Genomic DNA, 15,228 nt, shown 5'->3' on the forward strand with positions numbered 1-15,228 from the left:
AGGTCTTGCTCAGACGTCTCTCTAAGGAGCTTCTTCATCCTGCCTCATAGTTAGACATGCTAGCAATATCATACTCAACTCCGGTCGTGCTATGGACCTCTCATCCAAAATATCATTGCAGATCTCATAAAATGTGCTCAGCAATAATAATCCCAAACATCATTAGTACATCCATGCAGTCACATATCGTAGAATGAATATCTTAAATACAAAATTGATCATCCCATGCAAGTATCTCGAAGGATGCTTAGTGGCAAGTCAATGTATATGAAGCGGCTCAATCATGAACTCATTCAGTATATATATATATATAGATATATATATACACGAATGGGTGTTCAAAACGGAACATCAATGCTTTAGTCAACTGTCGGTTGCCAAGATGAGTTCAACAATATCTCTTCAAAACATCTTGAAATTCAATCAAAGTGTCCAAGGATATATATATATATAGATGGACGGGTGTTCAAAACGGAACATCAATGCTTCAGTGAACTGTTGGTTGCCAAGTTGAGTTCAACAATATCTCTTCAAAACATCTTGAAATTCAATCAGAGTGTCCAAGGATTTGCATTTCCACTTTCCAATACTTCTTCAATAGCTTCACAATATAGACTATTTTTTCCCAACTTCACAAATGCCATGATTCATCATTTAGAGCTTCAAAAGCCACCTCCCTCTTACTTAAACATCAAAGGCTCATTACCTGTCAATAATAGGCCATCAATATATAAAACCAAAATCAAAGTCATACCTTGGAACACTTTTGAAGTAGATGTTTGGATCAACACATCATCCTGACTTCACCAGCTAACTATCAATGCAGACATATCAAGATCGAGGAGCTTGCTTCATATAGTGCTCTCTGCAAACATAATACTTTCCCAAACCAATATGCTCAACTAAGTCAGCTTATCAAAGTTTAGATGCCAAATCAAAACCAATATGAAAATCATCACAATATCACAGTATCAGATTCTTTAGACCAAGTGACAAGTAGAACTCTCATCAAGTCATGACTTCATCTATTATCATGCCAGCACGTTATCATTTTCGAAGCAATATCAAACCAAACTTCATCAAGTAATCCCCATAGTCATAATATAAGTCACTAGATGCAAATGCATACACCAAAGATAAGTCATGCGGGTTCCATATTCATACTGAATCACAACTATCAATACTTCAACCATTGTGTTAGGAACAAGGAGGCCAATACAAAACCATTATCAGATACCCATATTAGTCGCTGAAAGTCACCATGCCCACATAGCGTTTTCATCAAGACAAATCATTGGTCGTCAAATCAAATCATTAGTCAACAGGTCAAATCCCAAATTTTGCTATCATAGAGAAATCTATAGTCAAAGTTCTAAATCATTATCAATCATCATCAATCATCAAGTCAAAGTTCTAAATCATTATCAAGCATCATGTCAAAACTCCAAATACTGCTTATCTATATTAAACAGCCAAATCATGTCAAACTTTTATAGCACAAACATAATGACATATCTATATGCATGCCTTGGTCACCTACAAACACAAGTTCAGTCTACATATTCATATTATGGTAATCATTCAAACTTTCTGGCTCACAAATCTTTCTGTTGTCATCTCCACCTCTGTAGGACTTACATCCTTCAGGTGAATATCTGATTTCATGCACAAACTTCATTTTGTGTCTTGCAAGCATAGTCACATCCATAGGCCTTCCTTGGTGCGGTCAGAAGACAACAGTTTCACCCTTCAAGATGTTATACGAGCGACTGCGGCTTCCCAATCGCTCTCTGAAGCACAACAAGTGAGCGACTGTGGTCGGATCTTCCCATGACTATCTTAGTGCCTCGGCCGCACCTTTGAGCTTGCTTCCGTGCCGCTGAGAGGCTATAGTCAAACTTGTAGGCTTCCTTCCGTGCGACTAAGGCTTAGAGTAAGAGGAAACTCTCTCACCTCTTATCAGAACCTTGTTGCAGATCAACAATGTAAGATATTTGTCTATTCTTGCACATAAATCATACTTCAACAGTAAAGAATATATAATGCAAATGACAATAGGAGAAGGGATCTTATGGAGAGGTTCTCCCTCTGAATGGGAGTCCACTTCAGTCATCTTCATTCATGCCATCAACTTGTCAATAATGCTATCATTCATTGGCAGATCTGTTAGATCATAAAGTCGAACTATATCACATATTTATCTTGGTTATGTCATGTTATCATCATCTACTTCATCATGACAACAATCTGTCATCAAGGATTAGAGTCAAAGAGCTAATAGGAGTAGACTTCAAGAATCATGATCACAAGCATTACTTCTTTGTCACATAACTTAGTCCATTAAGTTAAGACATTCAATTTTACCATATGCTATAATCACTAAACACATTAAAACATAGCCATGGTCAACAAAAGATCCTGAGTATCAGTCTCATTGTTATACTTCTATCATCATGGCTGCCATGCTTTTCACAAACAAATAGTGTCAAGTTACCATCTACTAGAATCAAGGTGCTAACCTTCTTTATGGGATCAAGATATCCCAAATGATAGATGTTAGTCAAACATCAAGTATACTAATATATCAGAAATCAATATTTCCAAATAGCTCCATGGAGTCGAGAAATTCATTATGTCTAAAAGGTAAAATAGTTGTTCAATACCAGGTGCACCATTTCATCATAAGAACCATGAATCCAAATCACTTTTATATGCATGCATGAACCATTTGAGAAGGAGACATTCTTATCATACCTTGGGGCTTACCTTGCAATCCAATATTATAGCTGAAACATAACATTGAAACAATATAGCATGCATACCTTGTCTCAGTCAAATCCCTGTGCACCTTTTCATTTGACACGAGCAGCTTGTAGCACTTAGTCATCTTTTCATCAGGTGCTTCTTTACCTTTTCCAGCTCTATTTTTTCTTTCCTGCATCTCAAATGATCCTCAAGAAGGATCCTCTTATTACATCTCATCAAGGAGGTTAGAAACATCCAAATACTCAAATATACATGCAAGAAGTATAAGTAATGATCAAAACAATAATCAGATCTATAAGTCTAGACATAAAAGAGCATCATAAGTCAAGAAATATTTATCTTCAATGAGAGGTGATCCTCTCCCTCTTGAACCAACCTTCAAGAGCCATCACTGTTCATTGTCAACATAACAATGTTACCTTCAATCAACTTTATCAACAACCAGGCCTACTAGAGGCTATCCCATTTAGGGCTTCATCAAATATGTCACAAGTGCTTGAGCATCTTCACAGTGACCATGCAAAGTTTCATATCTCAAATCTTTGTCATAAACCAGGGTTTCTCTCAAACCCTAACCTCATAATATCCATCAAACGTTAATACACAAATTTCCTAAGGTTTTCTTCATACCCTAGAATTCTTTTAGATCTCCAGCTTCTCTTGCTTCCATCAAAGGTGTCTCCATGGGGATGATCTCCATGACTTTTCTTCAACCCAGCTCCGATACCATGTTAAATTTTCTTAGGGCTATATTGTTATTTGCTTTGATAATTGCATTTCTTTATTAGCACATTCAGTTCACCCCATAACATCATTACATTATTCATATTTACATCATTATTCAGCAACATATGCAACTTTGTAGAAAGAACAATATCATCATCATCAATGCAGCGGAACATAAAGGAACAATAGAAGAAAAGCATTCACACATAGAAACACTAGGATTGGTCGGAGACCAGGGCAAAACCCACTATGGTGAAAACCCTTTCAAATTCTTCTTCTTAGTAGATTGTCATCAAATGATTTAGCAAAAAAGAGTACAATGATCCATATCTTCATCTATGCAACTAACGAGAAAAACAACTTGAATTGTCGGTCACTGCGGTCAACAACCGAACACTATGGTCAACGAGCGAAAACTTCAGAAGACTGAGATTTCATCTTTTAGTTCCTGGTCGCACGAAGGAGTTATGCAAGCGACTAGGGCAACCCAGTCACTCCCTTAAGCTTGGCAAGCGAACGACTGGGGTCAGATATGGACTGCGTAAACCTTAACTCCCAGTCGCATGCATAGTGAGTTGTCTGTGAGACTGGAAGGCTCCATTCGCATGCATGATCCTCCAAGAGAGTGGTTGTAATCGGGATCCTTCTGTGTTGTGCCTATGACTGTGGCGCAAAACCCTAGATCTGAAATGCGAGCTTCGGACCCTGCAATTTCATCTTAGAGCGAACCTAATCCTCCACAGACGAGCCTCAGACTTGTGCGAGCCAAAAACAAGATAGAAGAGTGTCTCATGGTTGTTTCTAAATGCGGTAGAGGGCACTTGTATTTATAGCCTTCCAAGGTGGTCCACTTTGCTTTAGGGCAGACCTTATCAAATATGCACATGTGGGTTTCTCTTCATGAGAACACTTTCCCTTTTCCGATTTGAGTGATCTTTAGGTCGATTTTGGTCCTCTCGAAAAGAAGAATTCAATGCAATCATTTTCTCCATCAAGTGAGTTGTCCAAAGTGGAAGTTGACCGCAGTTGCATATTTTTAATACCGGAAGATGTCTTGGCATGTCGTTTGTGTAAAGGGTTGCAAGGTGGTCATCATGTGCATGAGTTATTCAAATTGGATGGAAATGGTATGCCACTAGGAAGGGCGTTCTATCGAGACAATTTTCTTCCATTGATGTACTAGGAACAAGAGCCATTGAGGATCAACACAACAGTGACACCCCTACTGGCATGTGAGGAGTTATGTTGCTCATATTTTTTAGGGTAGGTTAGGAGCAGTGATTCATATCACAGTGGATTCACTAGTGGAGTGACAGATATATTGGTATATGCAAGATACCAAATGATACAGGGTGGTACATCAGTAGGTTGTGATATCCAATGGTGTACAAAGATATGCCATAGTGTACATTGGTATGCAAAGGAGTACAAGTATACATGGTTGTATGCAGTGGTGTATAGTGCTGCATAGTGGGATCTTGGAGTGTTGCTTCTAAGGAGACCTTCTGACAAGGATGTCAGGCATACCATTAGGTTTGGCTTACCCAGGATCGACGAGGTGACAAATGAGCATCTGGGAGCATCATGTTCATTGAAGAGTGGTCTTCGATTGAGATATCAACAAATTAGAGGTGGAGAGAGGGGCATTCAAAGGACTACCCATGAGTATCCATATGGACTCTTAATCATACCCTTGGGGACCCACACACCTATCGCTCTCTAGTATTGCTTATAGTCACAGTGAGTTTGGTTGTTACCCCTTGATGCTCTCATCATGAGCAGTAGGACATGGGGGGCCCAGAGACACAACACATCATGCATAGGAGAGAGACTTCCTAGTTGAGGCTCATGGTTGGTGCATAAGTTGACGGATCCAGGCTTACAAATGGCGTGATCTGCTGCAGAGGTAGCATATGTTCTACCCCTAAGTTCACATTTAGGGAGATGATCATGAGGGAGTTGCATGATACTCCTTTGGTCGGACATTCTAAGGAATTATATGAGCATGAGGTACAGTTGATGGTAGACCTATTTTATATGAGGGTGCCTAGGTTCTTTTACCCACCACCTGTGGGTAGTATGCATAGGAGCAAATTTTTCTCCTAGACGATCCTCAGCTAGCAGCCAACAGCCCCTTGCATCCACCAGATAGCTCGATGTGCCATTATCTTCGCCACCTGAGCCAGCTCTGTGGTCCCTTGCCCATCTTTTATGATTGCATGTTTGAAGGTGGGCCTCCCGACCCCGAAGGCAGGGCTTTTCATTGGTATAGTTGAGTAACTTTCCTTACTTGTCATGGGCACTTTTGGGCATGGATTGGTGGGTGGATTCGGCAGAAAGAGTGGGCTAGGTTTGTACTCTTGTCTCCACTACCTGATTCCATGGTTAGCCTTGTATCCTAGTCCATTGGGATCTCCTTTACTAGCCATTAGCTTTAAGGTTGGCAATACATGGGAAATCCCAAATTTGGTTGCGTGGTCCTACTTCCAAGCACCATATACATTACTCCCTTCCACTCATTTTAACCCCATTCATCTCTTTTCCCATCTGGTTCCACATAGGGTTAGCCTCCCCCTCCCCTTATCCACATCTTGGGTCGGGCCTGGAATGATGCCCCGAAGGTTGGAACATACAAATTTAGCACGTGGGCAAAAGACAAGCATAAACACTACCCCTTATCTATGACCATCACCTTGGTTCCTATGGGCCCTAGATGAGCCCCCTCCATCATTAAGGAACCCATGATTGTCCCAACCCCTGGTGGGCAATGAATTGCCCCACCTTAAAGGGGTATCCATTGCTATATATTACACAACATGTTCTCATCCCCTGGAGCCCTGAGCAATTATGAAGAAAAATCAATCAAAGGCAAAGGCATATGAAGAAGGGTGGAAAAACAAAGGCCGAGTTAACTCATGTACCATGATATTCTCCCTCCTACGCTCATATACCCAAGTGTGGGCTTCCCTTATTATATCTACCCTTGTACCATGACATGTGGTTTGGATGATTCCCCTGATCCCCACTCTGTTTCATCATCATATCAGTTGCTACCTACCACTTGAGGGATGTACCATGGACATCTCACCCCCTTAGAGGTTGAAACCACTTAATAGGGTCCTCGATTAACCCGCTTATTGAGCTTGGAGACACTTGTACATGCCAAAGCCCACTATGGAAGTGCATGCCACCATGAAGTGCCACATTGATTCCATGACTTGTAAGCTCTTTTACTTGACTATTCTAATGATTTTTTGTATTGGAGGGCAAGGGGACGCATTGGATCTTATGCAGGATTGTAGGTGGGTCTCCATTTGGGGCTTGGTTTCCCTATACGGGGTCCTAGCCCTCCAGAGGGCCACATTGGCACTTGTAGGGTGAGTATTGAGAGCCATGGGCCTCCACCATAGCAAAGAATACTTCATGGATCCCCAACACCACTCATTGATTACTCGTGTTCCACCTTTTGGATGAGGATGATTCACCTAGTTCGCCATGCCCAACCGGCTCCACACTTGCACCACACACTCGGCAAATGATCCGAGGTCCAGATCAGGGCTTATGTCATCATCGTAGCCCTTACAGATGGTTTACAGACATCTTCGATCCACTTGGAGACTGATGAGGATGTCCTTGTGCCTCCACACCCACTTGGGAGCACCACAGGGTTTTACTTGGAGAACATGGGGCCAACCCCTTGTCCACTATGTTTGAGGTCCATTCCTACATAATGGCACATTCTGGACTTCATTAGGTCTCCTCAAAGGCCCAACGTCTCACTTTATTGATCATTCGACCTCTTGAGAGGCTTTTTATTGTGTTGTTGAGCTATCTTGGTGGGCTTGTAACCAGGGAATGTTATTATTGCGCATTATTTTATTATTTGGGGCCCAGTTAGGCCAAATTAGGCAAATCAAACTCATTAGTGATTGTATAAATACAAGTGAGGTGATTCATCCTCATCATCATCACTTGGATTGGATTAGTCTCTTATGAGATTTTCACACTTTTTGTTGGGATGAATTTTTGGAGCTTTTCTTAATGCACTGTGATGTTTAGATTTCGCTATTGTCATTGGTGCTTCTCTAATACGAAGTTGATAAATGGATATATTCTCTCTCTCATGTAAGTCGAAATTTTGATGCTATTCTTGTTATCTTACTGGTTAATTGCATGTATGTTGTTAACTTTATTCTTGTATGTGTAAAATGTAATGTGAAATTCTTCTGGGAACTTGAATAAGTGATTAAATGCATGCGTTGACCTTTGAGGGATTGGGCGAATATTCCTAGAGTCACCTCTTAGGTTAAAGACCTCGAAATTGTCTCCTCCACAAATTTGAAGTATAAATCTCTATTGATCTAGTTGTTGCCCTTGGAGAGGCTAGCAAAGATCAATTAGGGCTCCTTAGCTCACAAAAGTTCATGATCTATGTGTATCTTGACTCCATTAAGCCCAAGAAATAAGGCATTGATCCTCGTATCCATTTGGTGGTCAAAATAACATTTATTTTCTTCATTTCTTCCAATTCTAGGCCTAACCCCAGAAGGTCTCCTAGGGCATTACACGAAATCATTTGTAGCCATCCAAAACCCCTTGAAATTAGTCCACTACTGCGATGTCTTTTTCTCAAAAGGTCCTCCAAATTTCAAGCAATTCCGACGGTAGAATCTCGAGATATAGCAAGCCCTGGTCACAAGACCATTTCTTGCCCTAGGTTGATTTTGGGGTAGTGACCTCATTAGGATCATTGCATCTAAATCTCAAAAGAAAATTTGTCCTTTGATCCTCTTCTCTTCCCTAATTAGGTCAAGCCCCTCCTTGGTTGATCAATTCCACTGCCTTGACCTAATTCTTGGTCCCGTGTGGTCCCACAACTTTACAACTCCAACTCCGCAAAGATCACATAAAGACCAAGTCTCCATGAGGATTTCTAGGCCTAGGAATCATCTTTATAGGATACATTCCCAAACCCTAGTCTCGAGAATCCTCATACCCTTCCTAGAGAGCCCATCAACTTGCTTTCAAAGCAAGCAAGCTATCTAATTGAGTCTCTCTTGTGAATAGGCCTTGGGAATCACTCCTTATCCTCTTATTGATCCTTTCATCTAGTGGTTCCGCTTATACCGGATCTCCTCCCATCGATGAAAGTCCGTAAAGAGCAGGGAGCTTTAGCTGAGATGGCAATGGGCTATTGCTCCATTGTTCCCCCTTGACCTAGTAGTTTCTCTATAGGATCCCCTCCAAGGACCCCTGCTAGTTTGAGCGGTAACAGGTTCTAGGTAGTATTTATCATTAGGAGACAAGCTAGCAGGTTTCACTGTGCAATCTAATAGAAGCAGGGTAGTTTAACATGCACCTGGTTGATTCTTAGCGCCTGGTGTCCATCTATTGATTGCATACAAGGATCAGAGATGAGGCACGAATGGTTTCCAACAATTAGCAATACTTAACAACAACAATCAGTAGGGATTGGGAGCTGTGAGTTTCCAATCTGGCTATGGGATCCAGGGATCCAGTTGATTGATAGATCACTCCACTTCTTGATGAGCAGGGTTATGGCAGTGAGTGATCTAGTTCATTCTTGGGTTAACATCATATGGCAAGGCATATTTTCCCTGTTGTTGCTTAGGATCAAGGCTAGCCATGGATTGGAAAGCTCTGACATTGTTGAGATGCTTTGGCAAGATGGACTCCATAAGCATGGTTTCAGCCCTTACCGGTATTGTGGTCGAGAGTTATAAGAGAGGTTGTTTTAGTATGGACACAATGGACAGACAGTCATGATCAGACTAGCACAGTGTTCGCATGGTGGTTTCTGTTGGAGACTTTGGTAGAACCCTAGGGTTACAAGGCTCAGTAGTTCAACTAACGTTAGGATGAGCTGGTCTTTACAATGGGAGATAACTCAGGTCCATTGGACTTCAATTTTACGAAGAATTTCACTCCTTAGTGTTTCGTTGATGATATGGGATGCCTCACTAGTATGGAAATATGATCAGCAGGAGGAGGTCGTGGTTAGCTCATGCGGACGAGGATCCTTTTCTACAAGGGTTGGACTATACCTTCAGGAGTTCACTCTTGAGGTACATAGGATTGGTTTCCCTGTAGGGCAACTTTTCGAGGAGTCAATCGGGGTTTTCCAATATCGAGATGCACTACTTATTGGCGGTGTGCAGAGGACCTTTGATGCATATACTTTGTCGGACAAAGAGTGGAGCAAGGGATGCTTCACATTGATTATGATGGTTTGGGACCTTGCTATTGAGGGATTCATTTATGTTGGGGTAGTACAATGGCATGGAGTGAGTCAATGACATATTTGGGATCTTGTTATTTGTTCAGTACTATGTCAGCTTGTGATGGCATTGTTTGAGGACAGGCAATTTTGGGGAGGGAGGACTGAAATGTCCCCAATTTTTGGATTTCCTTGTGATATGGTTAGAGGGGATTCTCCCAACTTGTGTTAGCTAGGTTGTAGGAGTAGGATTACACCACTGGTGGACCTGGAGGGTTTTGGAGGAGTTTTACGGGTTCAACTAGGATCACTCGCCATATTTCATCATAGGGATTGGTTATGCACAGTTCAATCTTGGTTCCATTGCATTCTGACGATTTCCATAAAACAAAGTTATTATGAGGCATATTTAAATTATTTATGCTTAAGGTGTGATTTTGTGTTGATTATAAGGAGGAACACCTTAGTGTAATAGCTCTTTGGAAACGGAACGAAAAGATGTACGAGACAGAATGATAAAAAGAGGTTTTTGGTGGCCTGTGTGATCATGGTGGTGAATTAAGAATTTTCTGGAAGTTAAAAGTAACTTTAATTAGTTAATAAAAATCACTTTATGAAATAAAAGAGGTGGAAAGTGATTTTCGTTATTTAATTGGAGAAAAAGGTAAAAATGTGGCAAAAGGGTCAAGTGGGTTATAAAAAAAGGGAAATGAGGAGTCTCTCCTCATTCTTGCATTTGTTCACTTGAAAATTAAAATTGTGGAGATCTCTTGAAAAAGAGTCTAAGGTTTTGGAAATCCCCATTTTAGTTGTTGGTTTCGGTGTTGAAACTATACACCCTAGCTAGTGTTGGGGATAAATCACTCCGATTTCAAGATTGAATTTCATTGTGGACTAATAAAAATAAATGTCAAAGATGGAGTAAGCTTTCACGGTGTTATTAGTTGATTTTATCTTCTAATATTGGGCATTCTATAATCTCTTTATAGGCTGATTTTTTCGTGGTGGCTGAGGGCCAAATCTGAGTTATCTTGAAGAAACCAAGCCACTTTCCTTGGCTGTTCAAAGTCATTGCTTGGAGGGGTCGAGTTCTATACCAAGAAGCCAAGCTTCCCTTGCTAATAAGAAACAGTCCTATTCTTCTTTTGCTGGCCAAGTTTTGCTTCCTTGAAGGGTCGAGTTTCATCATATCCTAGTGGGCTGAGTTTTACTAGTATAAAGGGGGACGACTTTAGTGATAAACATGGAGGCTGAGTTCATGGTGAGCTGGACGAGTTGGTTGCTGTGTTGGGGCTGAGAGCTGTCATCGAAAGGGTTGAGTTACACCTGTTATAAGATACCATGAACACCTGAGTTACACCTGGCTGAATGGGATGATATATACAGTCATCTTGTGGAGGCTGAGTTCAACATATTTCTGGGTAGAGTTCTATGCTCACTGGCAGTTCGAATCACCATTCCTGAGGCTGAGTTATTCATGAGAGTGAAAGGGTGTTGGCTGTAGCACAGATTACATTGGTAGTGCTGTCAAAAGAGGGACATTCATTGACATGTATATTGCTGAAACACTTACCACGTTCCTCTAAAATATTACCCACTGTAAATTTTATCTCAAGTTGATGAAATGGAAGTTTGTTCTTAGATTTATGACTTTGCAAATGTATATCAGTGGTCTGTTCTGTTCCTGAGTACAATATGAATTCCATACTGTTTTAAAATATTTATGAGCCTTTTGGGGCATTGTGTATCTCTGTTTGGGGTTAACAATATTAGAAGTGCACCTACTGCCATGTTCACACAAACTGTTTGACGAAATAACACTAAGACTATCTCAAGCAAAACTCAGAAATTTAGTGGAAAATTTGGGATACTTCCAGGAGGGTATCTTACAACTTTTCTGTTGGTATAATCTGCTGTAATAAGAGAATTTGGATCTGTTATATCCCTTGAAAACTGTGCCTTGAGGGTTGTAGCATAGTTGTATTGAATTACACTTATATGTATTTATTCTCTAGGGCTGTTGGGTGAAATTGGGTTGAAGGGAAGTGAAATATCACTGCTATAATTTAATATTTCAGATCAGCCCTAAGACTAATAGTTCACAGGGATTAGATTTGGGAAACCTCATGATTAAGGTGAAATTTTGAGTGGCATTTCTTGAAAATTTCAACAAGAATTGGGTCAGAAATGAGTGTCATGATTGAGCTAGATGGAGGATATGGTTTGGGGTTAGCAGCTTCTTGGGCTATCTCAAATTAGGTTTATGATGGGTGCCGTCACTGATGAGATGATCTTGGGCTTGGCAAGGAAAACAGTCATTGGGCAAATTCATGTAATGAACTTTTTCTGGCATAGCACATCAGTGTGAAAACTGAGATGAATGGGGGAAGCTACCGCTTCAGATCTACCTCAACATAGAACCTTGGATTAGCTCTAAAATAATTGTCACAACCATCCATAATCAGTACTTCGTCTAATTGTTGGGTGAACAAACCCTCAAAAGTGCAATTATATGTATGAAGCTCAAGGAACTCAATCCATAAGGGGTAGTGTGCCTGGATTAGTGATCAGCGTTGAAATTCGAACAGCAACACTAAACATAAGCCAATGAACCAACAATGTTGCAGGGGCATACTAAAGGACATTTTGTGTAGTAGCATCAGAGTTGAAGAGTAGGAAGTTATTTAGACTTTAGGTCTCAATACAAGTTCAAGGAGGTCCCTTTGGTCTCCTAGTTCGATATCATCCATTTGTTGAAGGCCTCTTCATTTGACAGCTTGCATAGAAAGAACAAAATAACTACCCTATGCTTGAGGCTCCAACAACCCTGCTCATTTTCTTGATTGTGGTTCATGAAAACAATTGAAACTCCTGGATCTAGCGAATTCACCTTTGCAGAAAGAAAAGTCTCAAAGTTAGGGTTTGTGTTCACCTCCATATTCTTAGCTGAAAGTGAGCACTGTTGCGCACTGATTAGCACCTCAACACACTTTTCAAGAGATGGAGGGAGTTGATTATATAAGATGGTAGCTCTGGGATGAGTTTGGGGATCCTTCCCCACTCCTATAGATGAACCATGATTAATATAATAGTCCACACTAGGTTGGAGTTTCAAAGGGCTCTCAACAAACATGGGCATAAAATCATCGCCAATCACCATAGAGCCAAACTGAAGGATCAGCTGCTAAAGAGAGAACTCCAAAATAGCTTCCTTCAGTGTGTGTCTGCATTCACCAAAAATAGTTGGGGAGCTATAGACTCCCATTTAGTGAGCTCACTACTTTTTTTTTAGCCTTAGAGTTGTCAAGTGGTATGAAGTCATGAATGGGACTGCCATCTCAGGGTTTATCGCACCTACTGTACACCTTCCGCTCATATATAGGTTTGACTATAGATTGACTTCTCTCATTGTTGTTACCACCTGTGTGAGGTGATCTTGGAGAAGGGTTTCTCAAATTTTGCGGCTTGCCAAAGAGAACCTACCCTAGCATGTCTTTCATTGACATCAATTTCGTCAGCACCAATATGGACTCCATTTGTATGGGCAAGCTCTGCAGGGTTACTACAATTCATGCTCCATTGGGTATAGGTGCCGTCACTAAACAGATCGTCGTGGATGACAGGCTTTGGGTTGAGGGTTCTCTCTCCCTCGTGGCCTCTGACTTCTGCATGGCCTCTCTCCCCCTTGTGGTCTCTCTCTTTGTGCCGCCATTCTTCATAACCACGTTATTCGTAGCAAGGACCATTTTGCGGTAAAGAATTGCTTATTAATCTCTTTTTTCAGTAACTTGTTGAGTCTCTTGTGAGGTTGAATTTCCCTGCTTTTGCATTACATTTGATTGAATTGTGCTCAGTTTTAAAAATCCTTTCATTTTAGTCATATACATTCGATAAGTTGAGTCCATACCTGGGCTTTAATATGTATACTCAAATTCTTATGCAAGGAAGCAACCACTTAAACAAAAAGTTGCGGTTCCTTTTGTTAGGCTTGAAATGTATTCACAATGTCAAAGAATGGAATTACCGAAGAATGTAAACTCAACGTCATTTTTAATCATTCGGGTTTTGTTTATATGCGTGCGTCGTTCTAACATGTTTGGGTCAACTATTATTGTTTCTTGACTCATGAATAATTGGTTACAAAGTTTTTATGCCTTTATTAGTGACCTAGTTCTTGCACTTTGGATAAAATAACAAGCATATAATTCTATATGATTAGCATTAAAAAAATGTTATATGTATGGCCTATTGGCGGCTATGATATTACAGGAGTATCTTCTGATAATGGCTGTATTCTGTTTACCTTCATGCCTTGGTTATATGCTTGTCTTGAAGAAACTTATCCGAATTTATATGTTTCAATTGGATTCCGTTAACCCATAAGGAGATCCTGTTTGGTAGTAGTGTCAGATATAAATGGCATACGTGGATAGCCCTTGGAATCATTATAATCATTTGGATGATTACCTTCTAAGTCCAGAAATTTCTGATTTAGAATATAACTTCCTTGAATACATGGTTTAAAACATCAAAAGAAATGGATGTTTTTTTTCTTCGTCATTTTGGAAGTGAAATTAATGATGGGTTTTGTTATGCAGGAATCGATCTTTTTTGATGTACTATTCCTAGTGCAGCATTATTTGCTGTATCCCAAAACAAAAGTGGAAGATGGGACCGCTGGTGAAAACGTAGAACGGCTTCTAAACAAACCACCCAAGGAGAGTGATCACGAAGTTTAAGTGTTCTAATGCATTTTAAATGCATTATATAACTGTAATTCGGTATGTAGTTTATCAATTGTGTCTTAACTAGGTATAACCATTCTGAAATACAAGTCCATTCTTCCCGCTTCTTAGCCTCTGGCAATTGTGATAATTCGTTTCACTTATTTTAAGTATGGCCACAACCAATTATCTGGGTTACAAATTAAAAATTGTAGCTACCATTCGTTAACAACACCCGTTGCATGATATTTTACTAATACGCATTTGCAACATGGGTGTTATTATTTGAATTTAAAATTAACTTTTGGCATCCACACATTTTTAAGGTCTAATATAATTAATAGATGAAATGGTTGTTTCTAACACGTTTTATGGCTAATTTTGTCTAAAATTTAGTAGAGATTTTTAAAAATCACAAGTGTTAGTTGTTTAACCTGTAAAGATTGAGTGTTTTAGGGGTTTCTTAGGGTGTTGAATCCATTTATGCATTTTAAACAATAAAAAATCACAATCTTATTAAAAATTGTAACGTCCGATTCTGACCAAAAAGTCATTTTGTCAATTAGTTAGGCTGCGCCTATTTTTAATGGTAGAGGGTTTCCTTAAAAATAACCAATTACTTTGATTACTTTGTTTTTTAATGTAAGTTTAGAGAGCTAGCTTTTCATGTATATTACATATTCTGAAAAATTGATGGATTTTGGAAAACAATTTGATCAACTAATTGGAATACCTACAATAAGCATAAATAGCACTACATGTTCTCTGGAGATC

The 15,228-nt window shown here is 39.9% G+C and overlaps 1 protein-coding gene across 1 annotated transcript in view; it reads left to right on the forward strand.

Annotated features, from left to right (window-relative positions):
* LOC149167794 (PQ-loop repeat family protein / transmembrane family protein) overlaps window positions 1–14,817 on the forward strand; it is a 338,289-nt gene extending 323,472 nt beyond the window's left edge. The window contains exon 8 of the mRNA XM_089431597.1: window positions 14,329–14,817. Within this exon, the coding sequence (XP_089287723.1) occupies window positions 14,329–14,469 (141 nt within the window). The 3' untranslated portion in view covers window positions 14,470–14,817. The remainder of the gene's footprint in view (window positions 1–14,328) is intronic.
* Window positions 14,818–15,228: the final 411 nt, after the last annotated feature.

Source organism: Pinus tabuliformis, chromosome 5_1, assembly GCF_031772625.1.
Source record: "Pinus tabuliformis cultivar Carrire ecotype Pingquan chromosome 5_1, CPIR1, whole genome shotgun sequence".
Taxonomy (NCBI): domain Eukaryota; kingdom Viridiplantae; phylum Streptophyta; class Pinopsida; order Pinales; family Pinaceae; genus Pinus; species Pinus tabuliformis.